Source organism: Prionailurus viverrinus, chromosome E1 (assembly GCF_022837055.1).
Source record: "Prionailurus viverrinus isolate Anna chromosome E1, UM_Priviv_1.0, whole genome shotgun sequence".
NCBI lineage: Eukaryota > Metazoa > Chordata > Mammalia > Carnivora > Felidae > Prionailurus > Prionailurus viverrinus.
In genome coordinates this window covers 20,440,267-20,467,613 of record NC_062574.1, presented here as the reverse complement: position 1 = coordinate 20,467,613, position 27,347 = coordinate 20,440,267, and the positions used below count along the sequence as shown (strand labels likewise).

The 27,347-nt window shown below is 42.2% G+C and overlaps 1 protein-coding gene across 1 annotated transcript in view; it reads left to right on the top strand.

Moving 5' to 3' along the window:
• Window positions 1-27,347, top strand: part of MYO1D (myosin ID) — a 358,631-nt gene that overhangs the window by 212,951 nt on the left and 118,333 nt on the right. The window contains exon 20 of the mRNA XM_047833109.1: window positions 4,343-4,456. Within this exon, the coding sequence (XP_047689065.1) occupies window positions 4,343-4,456 (114 nt within the window). The remainder of the gene's footprint in view (window positions 1-4,342; window positions 4,457-27,347) is intronic.

Below are 27,347 nucleotides of genomic sequence, written 5' to 3'. Positions count from 1 at the left end.
TCCCCAGTGTGCTGCTGTATTTTCTAGTCTGACAGTTCTTATCACCAACACTGACTGGCTCACGTGGGGAAGAATGCCTCTTGAAATTATCTTGTGGGGTTAAAAGTGCTCTCAAAACCAACAGATGAGTAAATGCTACAAGTCTCCCACTTTGGTACTGGGTGCTGCAAGGTGTAAGAAAAAAGCCACCATGTGACAGTGACCCTCAAGGAGCTTCCAGTCTGGCTGGAAGACAGAATTACTGTCTGTGAAATAATAAAGCAGTAAATAAGAATCAGCCCTGGATATTTGAGATGCTACACTGTTTTGCTTCTGTAGTTGTGTTGAGGTATACAGTTCAGTGAGTTTTGGCTGGTGAGTACACCCATGTAAATCACAGCCCTGTCCCAATATAAAACATTTCCGTCACCCTGAAAAGCCCTCTCGTGCCCCTTCTGAGCCAAGCCCTACCACCACCAAAGGCAACCACTCTTCTGAGTACTTTTACCATAAAATATTCTGCTGTTTCTTGACCTTCATTTAAAAAAAAAAAAAAAGGTTTTTACTTTGTTTTGAAGTAAGTTTTATTTATAACTATTTTGCTAACTTATTTTTGGCTACTTTACAAGGGAAGCAGCTTTTTTATATACTTCCAATTTTAAGATAATCTGAGTAATCTCTTATACTGGCTGAGTTACTTAAATCTAGATTAGTGAGGTTATAATCAGATTATCACAAGTTTCATGAGTAAAATCAATCTCCTGTGCCAAACATAGCTTCAACTATAAGTTTAAAAACACAGTGTTCTAGGGGCGCCTGACTGGCTCAGTCGGTTGAGCGTCTGACTTCAGCTCAGGTCATGATGTCACGATTCGTGAGTTTGAGCCCCCATGTCAAGCTCTGTGCTGACAGCTCAGAGCCTGGAGCCTGCTTAGATTCTGTGTCTCCCTCTCTCTCTGCCCCTCCCCCACTTGCGCTCTGTCTCTCTCCCTCTCAAAAATAAATAAACATTAAAAAATATTTAAAACAGCAACAACAAAGCGGGCACCTGGGTGGCTCAGTCGGTTGAGTCTCTGACTTCAGCTTAGGTCACAATCCCCTGGTTCATGGGTTTGAGCCCTGTGTCGGGCTCTGTGCTGACAGCTCAGAGCCTGGAGCTTGCTTCAGATTCTGTGTCCCCTCTTTCTCTGCCCCTTCCCCTGCTTGTGCTCTGTCTCCCCAAAAAATGAATAAACGTTAAAAATTAAAAAAAAAAAAAAAACCAACAGTGTTCTAAGGGGCGCCTGGGTGACTCAGTTGGTTAATCATCCAACTCTTGATCTCAGTTCAAGTCATGATCTCATGGTCGTGAGTTCAAGCCCCGAATCAGTCTCTGTGCTGACAGCATGGAGCCTGCTTGGGGTTCTCTCTCTGCCCCTTCCCTGCCCACACTTGCTCTCTCTCTCTCAAAATAAATAAATAAACCGTAAAAAAATAAATAAAACACAGTGTTCTGCACAACTATTTTAACAAGTATATTTTTTTCATAACAAGCATCCATGGTCTAGAAATTACAAGTGTCTTTGAAATTATTAAAACTTTACAATTATTAAATGAAAACTTTTGCCCTTTTAGTAGAGAAGTGTAGATAGTAACTAAATTTCACAATAAGAAGATAGAGACTAAGGATAGATTTAACTTTATTGTCTTGGAATTTATAAGCATCAGCAAACCTTCCTTTCTTTCAGAACAAAGGGTTTGGGACAGGATCTGGTGTTTTACGTGAGCAAAAATGCTTTGGCCAATAGCTCGTTGTATTCTCAAGTATCCTGCTTTATTAGAAAAACCCTGTGCCTTTAGTTGCGATGTTAATTTTTGGTTTCACTCTTAACTCTACATGCATCCTATATATTCATTCTACAACTGTGTGATAGAAGTTCCAAGGAAAGAGTGATCATTTTTTACTTTAGGAATTTTAGAGGCTTTGTAACGGAATGAGAACTTGAGCAATATCTTAAAATATATATAGAAAAAAAAGGGGAGAGTGGAAAATCACAAACATTTAAGAGAGAGAATAACATGAAGAAACCTGTCAGGAGCAGAGCCCTTCCAGAAATAAAGTTTAAAAAGGAGAACGGGGGGTGTCTGTCTGGCTTAGTCGGTAGAGCGTGTGACTCTTTTGGTTTCAGGGTTGTGAGTTTGAGCCCCACGTGGGGTGTAGAGACTCCCCAAAAATAAGAAGAATACTAAAATCTTTAAGATAAAAAAAAATAAAAAGAAAAGTGGCAGATAGAAAAACTCTTAGGGCTCCTGGGTGGCTCAGTTGGTTGAGCGTCCAACATCAGCTCATGTCATGATCTCACAGTTCATGGGTCTGAGCCTTGCCTCTGTGATGACAGCTCAGAGCCTGGAGCCTGCTTCGGATTTTGCATCTCCTTCTCTTTCTCTCTCTGCCCTTCCCCCACTCACACTCTGTCTCTGTCTCCCTCTCTCTCTCTCTCAAAAATAAACATTAAAAAAAATTTTTTTTGAAAAAAGGAAAAACTCTTGAAAGTCAGGTAAAGGAATCAGAATCTGAGTGTCAGGAGACCTTGGAGACTCTAGTCTTTGTATTCAAAGCAGGAATCCCCCTACCACATCCACATCAGGCATTCACTTTGATTCTGCTTGAATCCTTTCCTTGGGGGGCATTTACTGCCCTTCCACATGGCCCACTCTTGTTACGGACGGTAGTAATTATGAGGCATTTGTACCATTGCCTGTGGAAGGCACTGTCCATTTTTGAGCATGTAGATTTAGTGACATACTCGTTATACTTAAGGACATTTCATCTAAAATACACCTATCCCTTGCATTAGGAAAAGGGCAGAATGCATTGTTTCAAATAGGGGTTATGTTTTTTATAGCTTTATTGAGATATAATTCACATACCATACCGTTCACCATTTTAAAGTATACAATTCATTGGCTTTTACTGTGTTCACAGAGTTGTATTTCCATTACCACAGTTTTCATAACTCCTTAGCTGTCAGCCCTGCAAACTTTCCATCTCCCCCAGCTGAGGCAACCAATGATCTACTTTCTGTTTCTACAGATTTGCTTATTCTGGACATTACATATAAATGGGATCACACAATATGTGGTCTTCTGTTACTGGCTTCCTTTACTTAGCATAATCTTTTTAAGGTTCATCCATGTTACAGCGTGTATCAATACTTACTTCTTTTTACTGACACGTTATATTCCATTGTGCGGATATATCCTATTTTATTATCCGTTCATCAGTTGATGGACATTTAGGTTGTTTCTTCTTTTTCACTGTCATGATTACTGCTGCTGTGCACATTCATGCACAAGTTTTTGTGTGACTATGTTTTCAATTCCCTTGTGTATATACCTAGGAGTAGAATTTCTGGGTCATACGCTAACTCTATATTTAACTATTTGAGGAACTGCTGGACTGTTTTCCAAAGCAACTGCATCATTTTACATTCCCACCAGAAGTGATGAAGGTTCCAGTTCTCCACATCCTGGCCAATATTTGTTATTACCTGTCTTTTTTATTATTGTCATTCTAGTGGGTGTGAAGGTGGTATCTCATCGTGGTTCTGATTGACATTTCTCTGGCGGCTAATGATGTCACGCATCTTTTCCTGTGCTTCTTCGCCACTTGTCTGTCTTCTCTGGAGAAATGTCTGTTCCAATCCTTTACCCGGTTTTTTGTCTTTTTATTATTGAGTTACATATCCTAGGTTCAATATACGTTCTCTTCCTTTAGAGATACAAGCCCCTTATCAGAAATGTGATTTGCAAAACATTTTCTCCTATCCTCTGGGTCGTCTTTTCATTTTTTTAATAGTGTCCGGTCACGTGTTTTTAGTCCCATAATTCTTCCGGGTTTTTCTTGTTTTCCCTGTTAAACTGTAAAATTGTGAAATTTATTTTTTTTTTTAATTTTTTTTTTCAACATTTATTTATTTTTGGGACAGAGAGAGACAGAGCATGAACGGGGGAGGAGCAGAGAGAGAGGGAGACACAGAATCGGAAACAGGCTCCAGGCTCTGAGCCATCAGCCCAGAGCCCGATGCGGGGCTCGAACTCACGGACCGCGAGATCGTGACCTGGCTGAAGTCGGACGCTTAACCGACTGCGCCACCCAGGCGCCCCTAAAATTGTGAAATTTAAATTGTAAAATTCTACAAACCCAGAAACCACTACTCCTTCTAGATCTCTGTTCATCCAGGAGAACGGGCCTTGCATGGTACATACCTGTTCAAGAATGTGTCTCCACCACCAGCCACTGCTGCCCCTAGAGGTTTTCCTGCAGATAATTTGATTTCATTCTGGGTGAGATATTATAGTTTATTGGTTTGTTTTCTTACAGGTGAATCGATTTAGTAAGGTGGAAGACCGAGCAATTTTTGTCACTGACCGTCACCTATATAAGATGGACCCCACTAAACAGTACAAGGTGATGAAGACAATTCCGCTCTATAATGTAAGTGTTTTCTGCTCCTTTCTGAATAAGGGATTCTTAACCTGTATTCCTGGACCCCAAGTGGTTCAGTAATTGATCACTACAACCTTTGGGGCTTTAGGGAGCCCATGAATTCCTGAAATTGTATGCCAATCTTATGTTTTGTACAAATGCACAATTTTCCATAAGAAGGATCCAAGAGTGCCTGGCTGGAGCGTGTGACTTTTGATCTTGGGTTCATGAGTTCAAGCCCCACGTTGGGTGTGGAGCCTATTTAAAAAAAAAAAAAGAAGAAGAAGAAGAAGAAGAAGGATCTGAAGTTACCAATAAATTAATGAAGCATTTTAAAAAGCCAAGTGTAAGCGTTCTGCATTCTGTGTGATCTTTCTGTATTCCTAATCTTACGTACTGCTTAAATGTTGTGACACATAATGTATTTTCTTATATATTTTCAAGAGGTTTGTTTTTATAGGGAAATGGAATCAGGTAGAAAAACAGTAGAGAATTACTTTATGAAACCATTACCTCTTTTTCAGAGGTAAAATGTGTGCTGTTCCCAAAAGTTCTTTTCACCAATATATTTTCCCTCTGATCTAAACTCACTCAGCTGTTCTCCATGGGGTTTTCAAATTCTATAATCATTTCTCATTTGAAATATGAAATTTGGTGGATATCTCCCCGAATCTCAATATAAGATTTTTTTTTTTAATTTTTCTCCTGCTGTATGTGGTCTGCTTTACAAGTGACTGTTGGTTCTGATTCTTCAGAAAGATCCTCCTGACTACCAGATCCTTTTGAGAGTCAGGTGGTTTTTGTCTGTCTGCTAGTTCCTAAGGAGAGAGGTCTGTGTTTGTCCAATAATAGAATCCATGAGGAGTATTATTTAAAGATTATTTTAAATCCTTTTGGTATCTGCAAAAGGGAATAGGAAACATACTGTTTTGTAGTTTTATGTTGTTAAATCAAGAGTCCTGTTGGTTGTGAGGGACCACAGAAGGGAAACTATTCCTGGGTTTGCTAAATGATCTGGGACGTCACTGCAGGGTTGATTATGGGGTTGCAATTTGTGTCCATTACACTCCCTGCCCCCAACCCAATACACACACATGCATCTTTCTCCCTTTCAATAAAAAGGCTAATGGATTGCAGCTAAGAAGAAAATAATATTCTAGGACATTCTTGATTTCATATTGTCTTTTTGGTAAGCACTTGTAATCTCATGTATCAATCACAGTTTAAGCCTAATAACTGCAGTCTTAGAGTAGGAGACGAAGGAGGATATGGGAGAAAATCAGATTTTGTCAAAGTCAAATGAAGTGTGGAAACAAACAAAAAAATAAATTGTGGCCTGTGTTTTATTTCTTTATTTTCTATTAAAGGGAGATCAATCAGAGCACTTGATACAAGTTCAATAAATAGCTACGCAACTCTTTGAACCGAAGTTATTTTGCCAAACTGCCGTCCTTTTTCATGGTGACTTGTGTGTCACTGTTCCCCTTCATCATCAGCATCGTTGTCAATGTTGTAAACAATATATAATATAAAAATTAACGGCGTTTAACAATTGCAGTAAAGGTAAAACAATGTCAGTAGAATGGGTGCACACTGTCACGGATGCTATCAGTCCTCTACCTGTATCCCACTGCACCCCCTGATCATTTCTGGGCACACCTTCCTGACTCCGACCGTCAATGTCCTTGTCAAAAGTCCCCCATCAGGCTGTCAGAACCCCCTTTGCCTGCAGCCCACGGTGGTAGCTGGTTTAACAAGGCCCTGTTGGCTGCCTTTCTCTCCCTGAACCATCTCCCCACTCCCTTGCCAGCGTCCCTGCCCCTCCCAAATCACTTCTGTATGTTTACCAGCCTTTGTCTCGGGGTCTGCTTTGGGAAGAATTAACTTTGGAGTAGCGGCTGCGTCTTAGAGGGTGCCAGGTTGAAGGGGACAGAGGACTTCCAACTGGATCTATAAAAATGTTCTTTCAGTCTGAAACAATTATGGCAAACTATTAAGTGTTGATCGTGAAAACATGAGTCTTTGTGGCTTTTTTCTTTAAACTTTCTGTATGATCAGAATATTTTGAAATTAAACAGAGTTTAAGACAAGGAACCTTTAAACAATGATAAGAGTAGTGAAGAAACTGGGAAGGGAAGGAAGAAGATGATCTCAGTTTTAACCATGTTGTGTTTCAAGGCAGTGGTGAAACCTGGAAGGTATACATTCCACAGATAATTGGAAATCCAATATAGAGGAGGAAAGAATTCAGCACTCAAGATAAAAATTCGAGAGTGGATCCACTCTCGAATTGGAGGCTGAAATTATGAGTCTAGAGAGAGAAAGGGGGCAGGTGACTCGAGAACATTCACAGCTAAATGGTCAGCAAAGAATCGCTGAAGGAAATGGAGTAGAAGGAAATCTCTCAATGGGCTTCCATTTGCTCACCTCTCTTTTAATGCATTGAAAGAGCTCTAGTTTCCCTTTAGTACCATCGGTTATGAGTTATTCTAAGAAAGATAAGAACTATAGGAACACTGTTTCAGAATCCAGTTGGAAAGTTCTCAGAAGTCAGAGTAATCGCTAAGAACAGATAGCTGAGGGGCCCACACCCTTCTCATTCTCATGCCTCTCGTGTCTTTTTCATAGGCTCCTTTCCTGTCTCAGTTAAGCTTTTCTGCCCCCAAGAAACAGATTGGGACCATATACTGTCTTGAGTAATGTTTTTAATGAGGATACACATGGTAGTCAGGGAGAAGAATCTGGCGAAAGCTAAGGAAATGCTACCATTCGGTGTTGAAAGAGGCTCTAAGGGGCTGTGTTATCCTGTAGCCCCCTGAGCAGCACGAGTGCTGGGAGAGTCTGCGTTCCTGCCATCCTCTCAGGCTCTACTTCTCTCTGTGTGTCTTCTTACTAACAGTCGCCGTCCTTGCCAGATGGCATGGGCCAGCACTAGGCTTAGATCTAAATCAGCCAACCCAACAAACCATCCGAGTGTCATCCTGCAGTAACATATTGCACACAGGCTCCAGATGAGGCCTCCCCATAGCAACCAATTCCGTATGATCCACATTGCTACCGTAGTTCCTTGTTAAGCACTTGTTAATCCATGCGTCGTCTTCCCTGACTTTTCCTGGGATAGCATGGATAATTACTACAGTTCATTTGGGGCATAATTGATCCCTTCCCCCTACAATCTTTGACTGCTGACCTTAGGCCAAAGTCATCTTTGGGCCCTGGTCACAGAGCATGCTGGGGTGGGTCAATAGGAGAGAAGTGCTTCAAACAGGCAGCTTCCTCAGGCACCCTTGGACTCCTCCCACCTACACCTGTTCCAATCTCCTGGATCCCAGTCTTCGTCAAACAAAAACTAAATCATGCTCATGGATGCCCATTGCGGTAAGAGTTTAGGTGATGCTGTAGTTTGGCTATGTGTCTAATCAGTTTCTAAATCTGGTCTTCATCAGTGCTTTTTAGCAGAATGTGTTTCCTTAACTGCTTCCAGCCCGCAATATGGGACCAATATTTGTTGCTTTCCTAATGCACCGTAAAAAGTACTCAACCAATTTACTATCTCTGCATCTCCTAACCCATTGACCTTGTATAAAGCAGTAGCACCTAAATGCCCCAGGCACTTAACTCTAATGGGCACATGCAGCAGCTCCTAGGGGCTCCCCAGAGATCGGTTAAATGACTGCTTTATCTCTCCAAACCACAGCTTTACATGCTGGGTGGAGAGATCCTATTCCTTGTTGACAAGCTTGCAGCAACCAGGTGCACATCCCGTCTGAGAGGTGTTTCTTGTAGCATCCTGGTGCCTCATTTCTTTCTGCTCGATCTTGAGGCATAATGAACAGAGACTTAAGGAGACTCAAGAAATGGGGAGTTACACCTCAGTTAGAATGCCAGTGTAGGAATTATCTTCATTTGGGGTTTTAGAGAGCTGTAGATCACATTGTCTTGTTACAGCCTCAATAACTAAACTCTTCATTCAACAAGTGATTGCCGAATATGTGCCAGACATATATGTGTGAAGGTGGTATCTCATCGTGGTTCTGATTGACATTTCTCTGGCGGCTAATGATGCCAGACATCTTTTCCTGTGCTTCTTCGCCACTTGTCTGTCTTCTCTGGAGAAATGTCTCTGACTAATTTTGTTTAGCATATTACCCTCTAGTTCTTTCCACATAGTTGCAAATGGCAAGATTTCATTCTTTTTGATTGCTACATAATACTCCATTATATATATATACCACATCTCCTTTATCCATTCATCTGTCAATGGACATTTGGGGTCTTTCCGTACTTTGGGTATTGTCAGTAGAACTGCTATAAACATTGGGGTGGATGTGCCCCTTTGAAGCAGCATACCTGTATTCCTTGGATAAATACCTAGTAGTGCAATTGCTAGGTCATAAGGTAATTCTATTTTTAATTTTTTGAGAACCTCCATACTGTTTTCCAGAGTTGCTGCACCAGTTTGTATTCCTACCAGCAGTGCAAAAGAGATCCTCTTTCTCCGCATCCTCACCAATATCTGTTGTTGCCTGAGTTGCTAATGTTAGCCATTTTGACAAGTGTGAGGTGGTATCTCATTGTGGTTTTGATTGCTATTTCCCTGATGATGAATGACGTCGAGCATTTTTTCATGTGTCTGTTAGTCATCTGGATGTCTTCTTTGGAGAAGTGTCTATTCATGTCTTTTGCCCATTTCTTCACTGGATTATTTGTTCTTTGGGTTGAGTTTGACAAGTTCTTTATAGATTTTGGAGACTAACCCTTTATCTGATATGCCATTTGCAAATATCTTCACCCATTCCATCAGTTGCCTTTTAGTTTTGCTGATTGTTTTCTTCTCTGTGCAGAAGCTTTTTATTTTGATGAGGTCCCAATAGTTCATTTTTGCTTTTGTTTCCCTTGCCTTCAGAGACGTGTTGAGTAAGAAGTCACTGCTGCCAAGATCAAAGAGGCTTTTGCCTGCTTTCTCCTCAAGGATTTTGATGGCTTTCTGTCTTTCATCCATTTGGAGTTTATTTTTGTGTGTGATGTAAGAAAGTAGTCCAGGTTCATTCTTCTGCATGTCGCTGTCCAGTTTTCCCAGCACCATTTGCTAAAAAGACTGTATTCCATTGGATATTCTTTCCTGCTTTGTCAAAGATTAGTTGGCCATACGTTTGTGGGTCCATTTCTGGGTTCTCTGTTCTGTTCCACTGATCTGAGTGTCTGTTTTTGTGCCAGCACCATACTGTCTTGATGATTACAGCTTTGTAATACAGCTTGAAATCCAGGATTGTAATGCCTTCAGCTTTGGTTTTCTTTTGCAGGATTGCTTTGGCTATTCGGGGTCTTTTCTGGTTCCATACAAATTTTAGGGTTGTTTGTTCCTAGCTCTGTGAAGAATGCTGATGTTATTTTGATAGGGATGCTTTTGTTTTTAAATTTTAGTTTTTAAAAATGCATTTAAAACTGTAAATTTGTGTGTATTAATGACCTTGAGCTGAACTTCACATGTTCTAATATGTGGTATCATCCTTGTTGTTCCATTTTAATTATTTTGTCATTTCCATTGTGAGTTCTTCTTTAAGCCATGGGCTGTTTAGTGGTATATTTTCCAATTATTTTGTATATGATAATTCGTAGTACATGTGTGTATGTGTTTTCTATAGGGAGGAAGTTCACAAATTTCAAATTCATTTATTGTGAAACAATCTGTTTTGTATACATTTTATGTATACAAAAAATTAATTTAAAAAATTCAAAATTCAAAAAAGAATTAATGTATATAACACCACATGAATCTGTTACCCTATAGCCAACATTCTACTGCACTGGCATTACCCCTAAGTTTTTTTTTTTTTTTTTAATTTTTTTTTCAACGTTTTATTTTATTTTTGGGACAGAGAGAGACAGAGCATGAACGGGGGAGGGGCAGAGAGAGAGGGAGACACAGAATCGGAAACAGGCTCCAGGCTCTGAGCCATCAGCCCAGAGCCTGACGCGGGGCTCGAACTCCCAGACCACGAGATCGTGACCTGGCTGAAGTCGGATGCTTAACCGGCTGCACCACCCAGGCGCCCCGACCCCTAAGTTATTTTTTAAATATAAGAATCTATCAGATCAGTATCTGTTGTATTGTTCTCATCAGTTTCTGTTAACACTAAAACATACTGCAGAATTAAAAACATTTAAAGAGAAGTGAATTAAAATCTAGAAGGAAGAGGGGCACCTGGCTGCCTCAGTCAGTTGGTTAAGCTTCTGACTCCTGATCTTGGCTCAGGTCATGATCTCAGAGTTCATGGGTCCAAGCCCTGCACTGGGCTCTGTGCTGATGGCATGGAGCCTGCTTGGTATTCTGTCTCCCTCTCTGCCCCTCCCCCGTTTGCTCTCTCACTCTCTCATGCTCTCTCAAAATAAATAAAAATAAACTTTAAAAAAGGAAGGAAAAAGAAAGAAAAAAGAACAAACTAAAAGATAACCATTTTTCTTTTCTTTTTTTAATGTTTTATTTATTTTTGAGAGACAGAGACAGAGTACGAGCGGGGAAGGGCCAGAGCAAGAGGGAGACAGAATGTGAAGCAGGCTCCAGGCTCTGAGCTGTCAGCACAGAGCCCAACACGGAGTCGAACCCACAAACTGTGAGATCATGACCTGAGCCAAAGTTGGACGCTTAACCAAGTAGCCACCCAGGTGTCCCTAAGCATTTTTCATTTTATGACTTAGAAATTTCAGGGCACTTGGGTGACTCAGTTGGCTAAACATCTGACTGACTCTTGATTTCAGTTCAGGTCTTTTTTTTTTTTTAAGATGTTTTATTTTTGAGAGAACAAGAGAAAGAGTGCAAACAGGGGAGGGGCAGAGAGAGAGGGAGACACAGAATGTGAAACAGTCTCCAGGCTCCAAGCTGTCAGCACAGACAGAGCCAGATGCAGGGCTTGAACACAAGAACCATGAGATCGTGACCTGAGCCAAAGTCGGACACTTAACCGACTGAGCCACCCATGCACCCCTCGTCTCAGTCTTGATATCAGGGTGGTGAGTTCAGGCCCCGCACTGGGCTCTGTGCTGGGCATGAAGCCTACAAGGAAGGAAGAAGGGAAGGGAAGGAGGAAAGAAGGGAAAGGAAAGGAAAGGAAAGGAAAGGAAAGGAAAGGAAAGGAAAGGAAAGGAAAGGAAAGGAAAGGAAGAAAGAAAGGAAGAAGGAAGGAAGGGGAGGGAGGGAGGGAAGGAAGGAGAGGGAGGGAGGGAAGGAAGGAAGAAGAAAGAGAAAGGGGGGGAGAGAGAGAGAGAGAGAGAGAAAGAAAGAAAAGAAAGAAAGAAAGAGAAAAAGAGAGAGAGAAGGAGGAGGGAAGGACGGAAGAAAGGAATCCCCTTCTTCTCTGCCATTGCCCCAATATTCACTCTTACCATCTCTCTAACAGGTCAGACAAGCAGTATTATTAATCCCTTATATCAATACGTAAAATAGTCCCAGTCCAATTTCTCTTTGAAAATGAGTGTCTGAACTAGAACTGAATATATCTTTGCTTTTGTATTCTATTTTTTGGTGACAGGATCCCATTAGAATAGAGATTTTCAAACTTTCTCATGAGGCTTGGGGTAATTGAAGTAAACCTGAGGTCACTGGATTAGCAGACCCTTGGAAGGTTTTATTGACATATGGCATACCCCGCCCACCTGTTCACATCCGGGCAAATATTTTAACTCTTTTATTGGAGTATACCCTACATGCAGAAAAGTGCACAAAGCTTAAGGGTAGAGCTTGATGAATGATCACAAAGTGAACCCATCTATTCAGCTGTTACCAAAGTCGTGACACAGGCCATTAATAGGCCAGAAAGCCCCATTATGTTCCCTCCCGGTCACTGTCTTTTAGTGTCTATGTGCATACGCTTTCATTGGACACTTACCCCGGCGTGAAACTGTAGTGGACAGATGCAGTTTCCCAAAGGAGAGTGCTCATGTACACCTCCACCAACAGCGTGTGACCGTTCCAGGTGCAGCCGCCATCTCTCCAGCACTGGCTATGGAGACTGTCCTCAGTGTTAGCTGTTTGGGTAGGTATGTGGCAGTTACTCATTGTGGGGTGTTTTTCCACCAGCTTTATTGAGATGTAATTGACATATAACATTGTTCAAGTGTAAGGTGCACAGTGGGCCAATGTGATACACTTACACGTTGCAAAATGGTTACCACCTTAGCATTGGCCCACAGCGCCATCACATCACATAATTACAGTTTCTTTTTTGTGGTGAGAGTATTTTAGGATCCACTCGCTTAGCAACTTTCAAGTATATAATGCAGTATCATTAACTGCCATCACCATTGCCGTTCAGCAGTTTCCTAGAACTTACTCATCTTACAACTGGAAGCTTGTGCCCTTCGTCCAGCATCTCCCACTTCCCCTGCTCGCCAGCCGCCGTAACCGCCACTCTACTCTCTATTTCTGTGAGTTCGGCTTTGTTAGATTCCACGTGTAAGCAAGATCATATAGTATTTCTTTGTCTGGTTTATTTGGTCCACATGGTAGGATTTCTTTCTCTCGTGGCTGAATAATATACAGTTATGTATATATACCACATCTTTATCCATTCACTTGTTGATAGATGTGGATTGTGTTTTGTATTTGCATTGCCCTTTTTACTAATAAGGTCTGGCACCTTTTTTGTGTGTTTATGGATCATTTGGATGCCTTTTGTGACTCTCTTGCCCATCTTTCTATTCAGTTGTCTTTTAAAAGTTGATTTCTATGGGCGCCTGGGTGGCTCAGTCAGGTAAGCGTCTGACTTAGGCTCAGGTCAGGATCTCGCAGTTTGTGAGTTCAAGCCCCACACTGGGCTCTGTGCTGACAGCTCAGAGCCTGAATTCTGCTTCTGATTCTGTGTCTCCCCACCTTCTCTCTGCCCCTCCCCTGCTTGTGCTCTCTCTCTGTCTCTCAATAATAAATAAATGTCAAAAAAATATTTTAAAAAATAAAAAATAAAAGTTGATTTCTAGTTCTCTTTATATTTTGCACAAGTGCCCCTTGGCAGTTACAGACGTTACATATATTTTCTGACTCTGTGACTTGACTTTTCATTCTGTAATGGTGGGTTTGAACAAAATTTTTTTTATGTTAATGCAGCTCAGCTGAGCACTTTTTTCCTTTGAGGTTGATGCAGGGGTTTTTTTGTTTGAGAAGTCATTCCCCATCCCAAGGTCACAAAGGCATCTTCTGTTGTACTCTATACACTTTATTGCTTTACCTTTCACATCGACAGCCACAGTGCTCCTAGAATTGATTTCTGTGTGTGTGTGACGCTGTAGCCCTGCATTCATTTTCCCCCCTGCGTATAAACAATCGGCCTAGTACCACTCATTAATTTCCAAATCCCTCCCCTTCCATTTCACCTTCCTCCCAGCATGATGTTCTCACTAGCCACAGCCATATACATGGAAAGAGAGCAGAGGAGGGTGGTAAAGCAGATCTCATCAAAAGTGACAACATTTCCTCATTTTCTTTGTCTTAATGTCAAATTCCTTTGGGAGTCTGGCAGGTTCAGAAATGAATGAAGCCCATACTCTACCACAGGGCAGTCATCCCTCCACTGTAATCGCCATGGCCATGCCTGAGCCCCACTATGCCAGGCCTTTGGATTCCCCTAAAAAGAGCTGAAGTCTGTATTTGATGTTAGTCTCCTGATTGTTCAATGTCATGCAAGCCAAATAAAACACATCTGTTGGCCATATTCAGCCCATAGGTCACCGCTTTGCTACTCCTATTTAAAAAAAAAGATCTTTGAGGCACCTGAGTGGCTCAGTCAATTCAGTGTCCGACTTTGACACAAGTCATGATCTCACAGTTCATGGGTTTGGGGCTTGTGTTGGGCTTTGTGCTGACAGCTCAGGGCCTGGAGCCTGCTTCAGATTCTCTGTCTTCCTCTCTCTCTCTGCCTTCCCCCACTCACGCTCTGTCTCTCTCTCTCTCTCTCAAAAATAAACATTAAAAAAAAAGATCTCGTCATCTGCTTTCTTTTTTTTTTTAAGTTTATTTATTATTTTGAGAGAGAGAAAGAGCAAGGAAGGGGCGGAGAGAGAGGGAGAGAGAGGATCCCAAGCAGGCTCTGCCCTGTCAGCACAGAGCCCGTGCAGGGCTCCCACAAACCATGAGCTCATGACCTGAGCCAGAATCCAGAGTCAGGTGCTTAACCGACTGAGCCACCCAGGTACCCTGTTGTCATTTGTTAGTTTAAATGAGCTATACCTGTGTGTCTCAGCCTCTTCCATGCCAAACTTTAAAACTTCTAGAATCTACGTTATGTTTTATTCTGGATTTTGTGTGGCAGGAACCGTAGAAACACTAACCATTTCTCACTTACAAAAAGCTATAACTGGGTGTGAGCTTCATAGAAGGATACGTTTCCTACTTCAATTAGCAAGGAAGGAAAGGAATAAAGGAAATTTGGGGAGCGGTGTCTTTCCTGTCTGGAGAACTCTCTGCCTCCTCAGTGTTAAATGCTAATTCCATCCTTCTGACTTTTTATTATCAAGTTTTTCGAATGTATAGAGAAGCTGAAAGAATAGTAAGGGAATAAATGCCCTTATGCCCTCCACCTAGATTCAATAAATATTTGTTTTTTTGCTGTATTTGCTCTCTCTCGTGACACTTTGCCACCAAATGCTCCTGTGTGTATATGCCTCTGCGAACAAGGACCTTCTCCTTCATAACTATCGTCCCATTTTCATATCTGAGAAAAAAACATTTCCATAATATCACTTAGTATCTAGCACTTAGTCAAATTTCTCCACTCATTCAAAGAATGTCTTACACTTATTTTTCAAAATAGGTTCCTATTGTAGAGGTACATGTCTTTTAGTCCATAACTGTACCTCCACATACAGTCTTTTTTTCATGATGTTGGCTTTTTATTTATTTGTTTATTATTTTTACATTTTTTAATGTTTTTATTTATTTTTGAGAAAGAAAGGGACAGAGCTTGCGAACCATAAGATCGTGTCCTGAGCCAAAGTCAGACACTCAACCGAGTGAGCCACCCAGGCGCCCCTAATTTTTTTTTAACATTTTTTAAAAATTTTTTTAATGTTTATTTATTTTTGAGAGAGAGAGAGACAGTGTGAGTAGGGGAGGGGCAGAGAGAGAGAGAGAGAGAGAGAGAGACAGAATCCAAAGCAGGCTCCAGGCTCTGGGCTGTCAGCACAGAGCCTGACGTGGGACTCGAACTCATGAACTGTGAGATCATGACCTGAGCTGAAGTCGGACGCCCAACCAACTGAGCCACCCAGGTACCCCAACATTTATTTATTTTTGAAGGAGAAAGAGACAGAGCATGAGCAGGAGAGGGGCAGAGAAAGAGAGAGACACAGAACCTGAAGCAGGCTCCAGGCTCTGAGCTGTCAGCATAGACCCCGATGTAGGGCTTGAACTCATGAGCTGTGAGATCATGACCTGAGCTGACTAAGCCACCCAGACACCCCTCATGAGGTTGACTTCTTAAAACAGCATTATTAAATTATCATTTACTGTAATGGGCTGAACGGTGCTTCCCCCAAATTCATTGGTTGAAGTTCTAACCCCTAGTCCTCAGAATGTGGCAGTGTTTGCAGATAGGGTCTTTAAAGAAGTAGTTAGGTTAAAATGAGGTCATTGGGGTCAGACCTGATCCTGTATGACTGGTGCCCTTTTAAGAAGAGGCAGCTGGAACAAAGGCAGGTACAGAGGGAAGACTATGTGAAGACAGAGAGAGAGAAGATGGCCATCCACAAGTGGAGGAGAGAGGCCTCAGAAGAACCACACCCTTCCACATCTTGATCTTGGACTTCGAGCCTCCAGAACTTACTTAAGCCATCCATTCTGTGGGGCTTTGTATGGCTGTACTAGCAAACTCCTACATTTACTGACCCTAAAATTCACCCATTGTAAGGTACAGTTCAGTTACTTTTAGTAAATTTATGCTTTTGTACAAACATCACACAGTCCAGTTTTAGAACATTTCTGTCACCTCAGAGTGTTCTCTTGTACCCATTTGCAGTAAATCCCCGCTCCCAACTTCAGCCTATCCTTTTACCTTTTCTAGAAATTTCATATACATGGAATCATACAACAGGTATTGTTGTGTCTCTCACTTCCTTCACTCAGTATGCTTTGGAGGTTCATCTAGGTTGGGCCGTATGTCATTGATTTGTTCATTTAATTGCTGAGTAATATTCTACTGAATGGATATACCATATTTCATTTCTGTATGTACCATGTCATGGACATTTGGCTGCTAGGTGCATTTGCATACCAGTCTTTATGTGGGTATGTGCTTTTATTTCTCCCTGGTGGATATCTAGGAGTGGAATTAATTATTCTAACATATGGCCTTTGTTTAACTTTGTAAGAAACTACCAAACTTTTCCAACATGGCAGCTCCATTTTACATTCTTTTCCGTATATGAGAGTTCTGGTTTCTCTACATCCCCACCAGCACACAGTCTGCATGACACTGACTTCTTAGAGTCTAGAACTGGTCTCGTCTGGATTTGTCTGTTTCCAAACAGACAAATTCTCCTCTGCACGGCTAGAATTTAGCATAAAAATAAAGATAAATATCACCATCACATAATTACATATTGATAAGTTGCCCATCACTATAACAATACCTGTTATTTTCAGCTTCTTTTCCCAGTCTTTTTTCATAACCGAATTCTTCTAATACTTTGTTCTTGATCTTTTTTGTTTAAGTTTTTACAGCTTATTAATCCTCTCATGAAAAGCCTGCACCGTCCCTGCAGGTGACTACAGCCACCACAGAACCTTTACTCCCTTGTGCTGGCATCGGCACTGTCCTCTGCATTCCCCCCCCCACCCCGCCCCGACCTTCTCCATTCTGTTCTTGTGTTCCTTTTGCTATTTTCTTGAGGTCTTTTTCTTCTCATGTAGGCGATGTCTTGCAAGTCTATGTTTGGGTTCATTTTCCTCCTGTAATCCAAGGAGTCCTAAATCGTGCCAGAGTCATTTGTCTTACCACCACCAAAATGCATCCTAAATCCAAATACAAAGATGGTGTCTGATGTGGTCTTGTATGTTTTGGCCAGTTTTTCCCAAATTTCTTAGTTTCTGTTGCCTTTCTGGGGTGAAGGACATAGATGACCATTTGTTTCTGCCATATTAGTCAGTTAGTCATGAACTTCCTGGCTCAGAGAATAACTATGTTGTTCGTAATGGTGGTCAATTGTCAGGCAAGCCAGGAGGGAAAGCTCTATATTTCTTATTTATTTCTACAACTTGTAGCTCTCTCCCCCAAACCCTGGCAACCTCTGATCATTTTACTGTCTCTGCAGTTGTGCCTTTTCTAGAATATCATATCACTGGAACCATATGCTTTGTAACCTTTGTAAGTTGGCCTGTTTTACTTAGCAGTAGGTATCTGAGGTGCCCCCATCTCTTTCCATAGCTTGGTAGCTCATTTCTTTTTATCACTGAATACTATTCCAATGTATGAGTGTGCCGTAGTTTGTCCATCCTTCTGCCTATTGGAGGACATCTTGGTTGCTTCCAGTTTGGCACCATCATGAATAAAGCTGCTGTGAACACTCACGTCCAGGTTTTTGTATGGACACAAGTTTTCAGGTCATCTGGGTACATACCTACAAGTGCAGTTGCTACATCATGTAGCAAGACTAAGTCCGGCTTTATGTGAACTGCCAAATTGTCTCCCAAAGTAGCTGTACCATTTTGCATTCCTACCAGCAGTGCATGAGAGTTCCCACTGCTTTGCGTCTTCACCAGTATTTGCCAGTGTCAGTTTAAATTCTAGCCATTCTAACAGTCATGTAGTAGCGTCATGTATTTTTCTCGTAGCCTAAGCTACGTAGCTCAGTGTATGCCGGGGTCCAGTTAATCTCTTCAGGAATCACCGTCCAGTCTCTGTCATCAGTTGGTTTGTGTTCAAGAGAGAAAGACTGATCTTTATGTAAGCCTAAACAAAATGTAATTAAAATATAAATTTGACACCTTTTTTCTCTTTCATTAGCAAAAACGATCCAGCCTGCTTATCATTTAGCAATGAGTCCAGTCGCTCTTCGCAGGAAATATAAAAATAGGAAATCATGACAGGTTTTTGAGACTGTTTTCAGTAAGCACTGTTCTCACAAATGGCACAGTCGAGTAATTATAAACAGCAGTCTGAGAATGAAACATTCAAGTTACAAGTGACCCCTGTCTTAGCCACAGAGTGGCTTTCTTTGTACAAATAGTGCGGAGTTGGGATAGGGTTTCAGCCAGCTGGATTCTTTGTTACTGTCAGATTAGCATCATCCGCCTTGAGTCACTCTCTACACTGTATTTGTAAGTTGTAATAGCGAATTAAAGCATCATTTCCAATGTCAAGAAAGGTTGAAAGTTTTACATGGGAAGGAGGGTCAGAATTTGAATGTTTTGCAAAGCTGGGAGACTCGTGGTTGCTGGGCTTGATATGGAGAACAGTCAAGAGGTAACTTACATAATTAGTAACATGTACAGAACTTTGATCACAACCTCTTTAACTCTGAGAATCAACCTAGAGATCACTATAGATGGGTGGAAAAGATTGCACCCCATGGCTGAGGTGAGTCGTGTGAATCAACGAGCTTGTGTCTTGTGAGTTCACGGGGACATGGGCTCACCCCAGCCAGCACTCAGGGAGCTGGTTGCCAAGATCGAGTTTAATTTGCGTAAACATAAAATCTGTTCACTGGTTTCAAGTGAGACCACATAAACTGAAACATTTAACCCAACCTCAGCTGGGACTCTTCTTGTCCTTTTGTTGGTGAGCTGTGTTGGTTTTGAAAAATGCTTGAATCTGCCCACTAATGCTGTTTGATATAGTCCCTTTTTATCGGTGTGGGCTTGATGGCCAAGGAAGTAGCCAATTAATTACACAAATATCTCCTTTAGTTCTGTGGAGAATACAGGCAAGCAGGGAAGAGAAAAGAGACAATTATCAGAACCCATGTGAGTGTTTTGTAGAGGTAAACGGGTTGTAATTATGCCGGGCTTCATGCTTTATTACTCCATCTGACAGTGACTGGCTAGAAAGCTATCATTTCATTTGGAAGATGGATCGTCTTTATAATGTGTACAGGGGTGAGCCCTGCTGAAATCCATCGCTGTGGGCTCTGCTCCCGATCACCGTTGCTAAAGCACCCTGCCCTCATGGCGGAGTCCCAGGAGAAGGTGTTTCCATGGTAATCTCAATGAAGGCGGTCAGCTGATGTCTGGCACCGCCTGAGCTGCTGTGCGCCAGCCTTCTCCCCTCTCTCCTCCCTCGAGCCTTTAAACTGTATTTATTAGTCCTCTTTAATGGAAAGTATATAGCCCCTTGATGTCGACATGGAATGTGCTCGGGTTTGTTCATTTATTTATGTAGGTAATAAATTTACCTTCCTAATTAATTCTCAGTAAGTCCCAGAATCTGTATTATTTGGAACATCTTGTGCAAACGTTTATATTTTTGCCAATTACAACAAAGAGTTGCTTAGAAGTATTAGACTCTAGAACCTCTGTTCTTAGAAAACAGTGATGTCTGTATTAAAGAGGAATTTTTTGTGAAGATACAGATATTAAGATTTCAGTTTAATTTTTCAAAAATCTCTTCTTGCTCTGGCAGCTTTGGCAATGAAACCACTTTTCCACTCTCCTTATAATTTTCTTTAAACACTCAATGATTTTATTATTGGATTCAAGTAAGTCACATGGTTTGAAAACACTTCTAAGAAATGTGACAGTTAGCCATGTTCTCTAATTTTCTTCTTTTTAGTAAGAGACGAAGAAGTCAGAATTTCAGAGCTACCCAATTGATTATTTTCCTGGCATTTGTTTAGAAGTAGATGCTTTTTGTCAAACCAGTTAGAGACCATTGCTTATGTTAAACTACTAAGTCAACCGATTTATAATGTCAAAAGTCAGTGCTTTGGGGCACAAGGTAGAGTCCATTTTCATCAGTACTATACTTGGAAATTCAATTACAAATGTAAAAGATGCACTAAATCAGTTTCTGAAAGCAACAATCATTAGAACCAATTTATGACTCCTTTAAAAAGCTATCTCATTAAAGAAGCACAAAGCCTTTAAACCACTAAAGTATAGGAAAATTAGTACAGCACCACCCTATTTATCCAGAGGTCAGATTGCCAGGAACAAGATCCTTTTAAAGCAAAGCCCTAAATGGAGGCATATACATAAAAAGATCTCTGCGTTTGCAGAAATAGATGTCACTAAGCTGAAGCAATAATAGGCTTCCTTTTACATAAGTGTCTTATCGGAGCTCTCTTATGCAGGAAACACTTTTGAGCACCTACTACACGCTGTGCGTTTGCCAGGCATTGGCAGTGCAACAGCACATCACACAGTCTGCCCACAAAGTCTCATGGACCCAGGAGAGAGGCAGAGAAGTGTCCCAGCCCGTCCGCACAGGCCCGCGGCAGCCCTAACGTTCAGATGACCATGGTACCTCTCTCTCAGGAGGAACCCACCCCTCAGAGAGGGAGGCAACCCACCCAAGGCCACAACTCTCCCACCCTAGTCTGTTATCCCACACCCTTGAGGACCTTGGACTTCACGGTCCCGATGGTGAACTGCTCCCACTACCTCCTTTTTGTAACAAACAACACACACAACTAATATCCTATTTCAAGAAGAGGAAAGAAATGACAGAACTAACATTTCTCATGCACCCGATGCCAGGCATTTATTAGGTAATTTAACTATGTTACATCTCCATCTTTGTAAGAATCCTGTGCAAGAAGTTCAGTATCATTCTATAAACGGATAAACCAATTCTCCTATCACGCAGGATTTTAATACAGGTTTTTTAGACACCCAAGCCGAAGTGAGCCATATGACGAGGCATCTTCTGGCTTCTAGAATGCTCTCTCGCTTTCTGTCTCCCCCATTTCCCTTGTTTATTTATGTCTTTCTCACAATCATAATTGCTTTCTAAAATATTTTATCTTGGGGCGCTTGGGTGGCTCAGTTGGTTAGGCGTCCGACTTGAGCTCAGGTCTGATCTCACTGTTTGTGACTTCAAGCCCCACGTCAGTCTCTGTGCTGACAGCTCAGAGCCTGGAGCCTGCTTCGGATTCTGCACTTCCCTCTCTCTCTGACCCTCCCCCACTTACACACTGCGTCTCCCTCTCTCTCAAAAATAAATAAACTTAAAAAAAATTTTTTTTAATATTTCATCTTAACCTTTTATGGATAAGTGACTTGTAGGCCCTGGGGATCCTTCAGGAAATGACATGATCAAGACCAGGGCCCATGTATTGGCTGTGTTCTGCATGTCAGAGGCTTTCGAGGTACAGTCCATGGGGATACAAAAAGAGAAAAAGAAAACCTTTTGTTTTATTTGTCAGAAAGGAAAAAAACCCGCCAACCGGCACCTGTGAAGGGAGCTGCCACATTGTGCTTCTAATTTGCACAACTGTTTCTCTCTGAATTGCAATCCTCCCATTTCCAAGAAGGAACAAATAGGAAAAGGGACTCCAGTCTCAGGCAACCCACGAAAAAAAAAATGGCATGTTTCCATTGCTAACCTGATACTTGGGAGTATTTGAATTTGCTTTTATTTAGTATCCACTTTTAAAGCCAAACTGAAAATGTCAGTAGCTTTTTAACTCAGGGGTTCTCAGACTTGGCTGCACATTGGAATAGCCTGGGGAGTTTTGTAAAAATTCTGATCCCCAGGCCACACACACAAGCCAGACCAATGAAATGGACTCTGTGTGGGCAGACATAGGCATCAGCATGGTTTAGCTCCCCAGGTGAGTGCAGTGTGTAGTCAGGTCCCAGAACCACTGATCTAATTATTTTGTTCCCCAAATATATTCATTTTTGTTGTTCTGGCTGTTTCTTAAAAACCTCTGTCAAAAGTTGGGCTTACCCCAAAACTCACCTCTGCCATTACATTTGCCTGTGTGCGCGCACACGACCGAGAGACAGAGACAGGGAGGAAGGGAGAAGAGAGAGAGGAAGTGTGTATGTGTATGCTTTTTCTGGAAAGCCCTGAGATCTTGTCCGCTGCATCAAAAATCAAATCTTCTTTAAGGTACTGACTATGGTCTTATGTTTGAGGACTGTCTTATTGGAAAAGTCTCCTTGGGGCACCTGGGTGGCTCAGTCAGTTAAGCGTCCAACTTCAAAAGGAAGAGTCTCCTTAAACAAGGGTAGTATAACAGTAAAATCACCTCATACATGATGGCTCTCATCCCTTATGATGGACATCTGCATACACTGTCTCACTTGACCCTCCCCACATCACTGGGAGGCACCCTATACTGGTCCTGAGCTCATAGGTGTTAAATGAGCTTGTCTCTCTGTTACTGGTTGAAGTCCGGAGCAAACTTTCTTTACACTGAATTATTATAATGAAGTAGTGGGGCACCCCAGAGAGAATCTGATTTTTTAATGTAACAGCCATAAATATTTCATCTTACTAGAATTATATCTAAGTGAAAACATCTTTACAGTGTGCCAGGGGTGGGGGTAAATCTGGTGGGCTAAGTCAACAAGTTCGGGATCGTCTCTCTTGGCTTCGCTAAATTACTTCTTTGGCTTCTGTGGATGGAGCAGTCATTTGCTCCTTAGGCAGCCACCTCCAATGGCTGTCCTCACGTCCCTGCTCCATTGTGCCTTACCCTTTTACAAAAGCTGGTTGAGTTGTGAACATATCTTACTTTGCAGTTAAGGAGTATTGCACTATAAATGGTGAAGGATAAAAGAGAAATCACATCCCAGTGGGGTCTGGCAAACGCACATGGTAGGATGCATGGAAGTGTTATGGGGGTTTGTTGAATTCGCGCCCCATTTTAACAAAAACACCCACCTCAGCAGAGTATTGAAGCCTGATATAAGATGCATGTAAATAAGCCTGGAATAATGCTTTTAAAGTCCTTAGTGTAGTTCTTGTTACATAGCAAAATACTCAATAATTACAGGCTGCTCGTAGCCCCCTTTGCAAACTGGCAATCCTGTGCCTGGCGAATCCACAGGAATAGGATAAAGTCCCCCTCCACGTCCACACTGTTGACTCTTTCCTCTTGATTTTCATTCTGCCTGGAGTGTTCTTCTCCCAGATACCTTTGGGGTCCCGGCCCCAGATAACTTCAAACGGGTCTTCTAGAATGATACCCCCCAGCTCCATCCTGGGCCTCTCTATGCCTTTACACTGCTACTTTATTCTTCTTCATTGACTGGGTCACCACCTTTCACATTACACAGTTGTTTACAGTCTGGTTCCCCAAGGCTCCCCATTAGAACAGAGATGCCATGAGAGAAGGGTCATGGACTCTTGCTACTACCATACAGTATGTGCTCAGTAAATGGGTGTCGACGAGTGAGTTGGAGGAGTCAAGACTGGAGACAGAGAAGGCAATTAAGAAGCTGCTGTAATCCTGTTAAGAAACTAAGGGGGCTGGATTCAAGAGCTGTTTAAGTGGTAGAAACGACAGGACATAGACACTGAGGGGAGGAAAGAATGTAGTTTCATAGGTTTCTCTCCTGATCAGCTTGGGCAGATGGCAGCGCTGGTTACTAACCGAGGTGGGAAGTGCAGAGGGAAGCAGGGCTGTGGTAGGAGGGTGTGGAAACGAAAGTAAGTTCAGTCCTAAATGGATTTCATTTCAGGTGTTTGAGGAACATAAAATAGAGAGGCCGGATGACATTGGACTGTCTAGAGAACAATCCAGAATAGAGACATAGATTGGGAAGCAATTAATGGGTGGTAGCTGAGACCAGAGAGTAGACGAAAACATCCAGAGGTGAAGTGAGGCGGCAGTTATCTGTAAGGCAACCAGGAAGAACGTGCTTTGGAGGCTTCGAATAAGGGTGTGGGTTTGATAGAGGAACACATGGGAACCATCAGAACTTCCTGAGCAAAGAGAACCTTTGACTCATCTCTACCTTTTACTCTCATTGTCTTCTACACATTCAGTACATTTGATTATCTGCTAACTTTGGTTCTATGGCACTATGCTATGTACCAGGGAAACAAAGATGAGAAAGACAGGGCACCTTCTAATTTTTAAGTGGGTGAAGCAAACATACAGAAATCATCACGATACAAACTATTAAATGCTAAAACAAAGATAAGCGTGAATTGCTGTGCACGTGCATAGAGTGGGTAGAAATGGCTTCTCAGACAAGGAAGAGTTTCCCGGGGTTCATAAGTATATGCAATCACTTCTGCATTTTTCTGCACTGGGCACTTGTTAGCTTGTGTCAAAATGTTTCAATTTTTTTTTAAACTTTATTTTTGAGAGGGAATGAGAGAGAGTGTGTGAGCAGGGGAGGAACAGAGAGAGACAGGAAGACACAAAATCCAAAGCAGGCTCCAGGTTCTGAGCTGTCAGCACAGAGCCCAACAAGGGGCTCCATCCTATGAACTGCGAGATCATGACCTGAGCCAAAGTCTGACACTTAACCAACTGAGTCACCCAGGTGCCCCTAAATTTTTTTTAAGGGACATAATCTGACTTACATATTTTTTAAGTTTATTATTTTTTTAGTGGACACTTGTAGCTTTTTTCAAAATTCATTTTTTCATTTTAAAGAGTGACATAATCTGACTTACATTATTTTTTAAGTTTATCTTCTTTTTTTAAAGAAATCTCTACATCCAACATGGGGCTCAAACTCATGACCCTGAGATCAAGAGTCACATGCCCTCTGACTGAGCCAGCCAGGTGCCCCAGCTTTTTTCAAATTCTTTTTTTTTTTTTTAAGATTATTATTTTGAGAGAGAGAGAGAGAGAGAGAGAGAGAGAGAGAGAGTGGAAGAGGGGCAGAGAGAGGAAGAGAGACAATCCCAAGCAGGCTCCAAACTGTCAGCACAGAGCCCGTGCAGGGCTCAAATCATGAGCTCTTAATCAACTCTTGATTTCTTGACCCAAATCTTGTCCTGCTTTTTTCAAAATTTTTTTTGTTTTAATGTTTATTTTTGAGAGAGAGAGAATGTGGGGGAGGGGGGCAGAAAGAGAGGGGGACAGAGGATCTGAAGCTGGCTCTGCACTGACAGCAGAGAGCCCAGTGAAGGGCTCCAGCTCACGAACCACAAGATCATGACCTGAGCCGCTTAACCAACTGAGTCACCCAAGCGCCCCCTGCTTTTTTCAAATTCTTAATGGGGTGTGTGAACTACGGCCTTTGGCAATGCAGAGCAGCAGATTTTAAGTGACACGATGAGGTTTATTTTTTAGGACGCTAATTCTGACAGCAAAGTATGGACTGAAATGCGGAGAGGCTGGTGAAATACAGACCATTTCAGAGACTCTTGGAATAATCTCGTTGGATGCAATGGCAACAGAGATGGGAGAGACAAGCCCTAGGAGGTTTCTGAGATAGTCTTAAAGTTAACATTAAGAAAAAATATTTTCTGTGTGCCAGGCACTGGTTTCATCTTCTATCTGCATTAATTTAGATCATTTTTTCATCCTACCCTGCCCTCTCCTTTGGGCTTGGGACGTGGTATGACTGGTGGCTCTTAATTGAAATAGGGCCTTTGAGAGGGAGGTTGGTTAGGGCAAGGTGAGGGGTTTCCTTTTGGCCAGGTCCAACAGATGGGCCCTCCAGGAGACCCCTGCCTGCATTTTCCCCAGACACGCAGAAATACCCACCCATCCAGAGCCCCAGAGAAAGGTCTAAGCTTGACATTCACATTCGAGAATTAGCAGTATTTTAATGACAGGGAAACTTGCAGCCTCTTTTCCCCAAACAGGGCTCATGTTGTCCACGCGTGTGATCTGTGCCTTCTGACTCCTCAACCACATTACAAATTCCCTAAGGAGAAAACCACATTTTCTCATTTGTTTGCATGTATAATCTGGAATAGAGTGTTCAGACTTCCAGTTCTGGACCAGATGGGATAGATGCATTTTGCCCTGTCCCTCTCACTAAATACAACTAAAAACCCTGGAAATTATATTATAAAACAAACATAAGGAGACTCTGAAAGATAGAAGATAGACTAGCTAGGGATGTTAGGACTTGAAAAGCTGCATGGCAGAACGTTCTCGGAGTTCTCTTGTTGCCCCCTACACACCCTGGGACTGGGTGCTGGAAAAGCCCCCAGCCCAGAAACGCTAACGGGCATGAATGAGAAAAGCTTGCTGTCTCTTGAAAAAGGACCAGGAAATGGGCAGCCTCATAAAACAGAAACCTTTGTGACAATAAACACTCCTCCAGAAAACCCCATCCCCACCCCACACTTCTGTCTGTAAAGGCGTAGGTGGAAGCCTAGACCTCTGCCCTTGGCTGGCAGTAAAGAGGCCTCCCTCCCCATCCCTGCTAGGGTGTTATCGAGGAGACCCAAAGGGGAGCCCGTATTTCCACCTCCCACCCAGGGCAAGGTAGGTGTCTATTTCCCTTTCCATAGTATCAGGGGAGGCTGGGTGAGGATCCTAGGTTTCCACCCCCTCCTGGGGGTTGTGAGGTTCCTCTCATACTCCTCGCCAAGGTGGTACCACTGGAGGGGCACCCGGGTGCTCAGTCACATGAGCATCTGAGCATCTGATTCTTAATTTGGGCTCAGGTCATGATCTCACGGTTCATGAGTTCAAGCCCCACATCAGGCTCTGCAGTGACAATGCAGAGCCTGCTTGGGATTATCTCTCTGCCCCTCCCCTGTTTGTGCCCTATCCCTCTCTCTCCCTCTCCCTCTCAAAAATAAATAAACATTTTTTTTAAAAAACGGTGGTGTCAATAGAGACCAAATTCGGAGGCCTGGACTCCCACTCCCATCCAGCACTAATAATGCATTGGTGCCTTCTTCCCCTACTGGTCCATTTTTAGCAAAAGCCTGCTCAAATAGAAGGCTTAAATTAGATCCGGTGTCTGATAGCACAATACCCAAAATGACCAGGATACAACTGGAAAATCACTCATCATCCCTAAAAGAAAAAGGTACTAGTG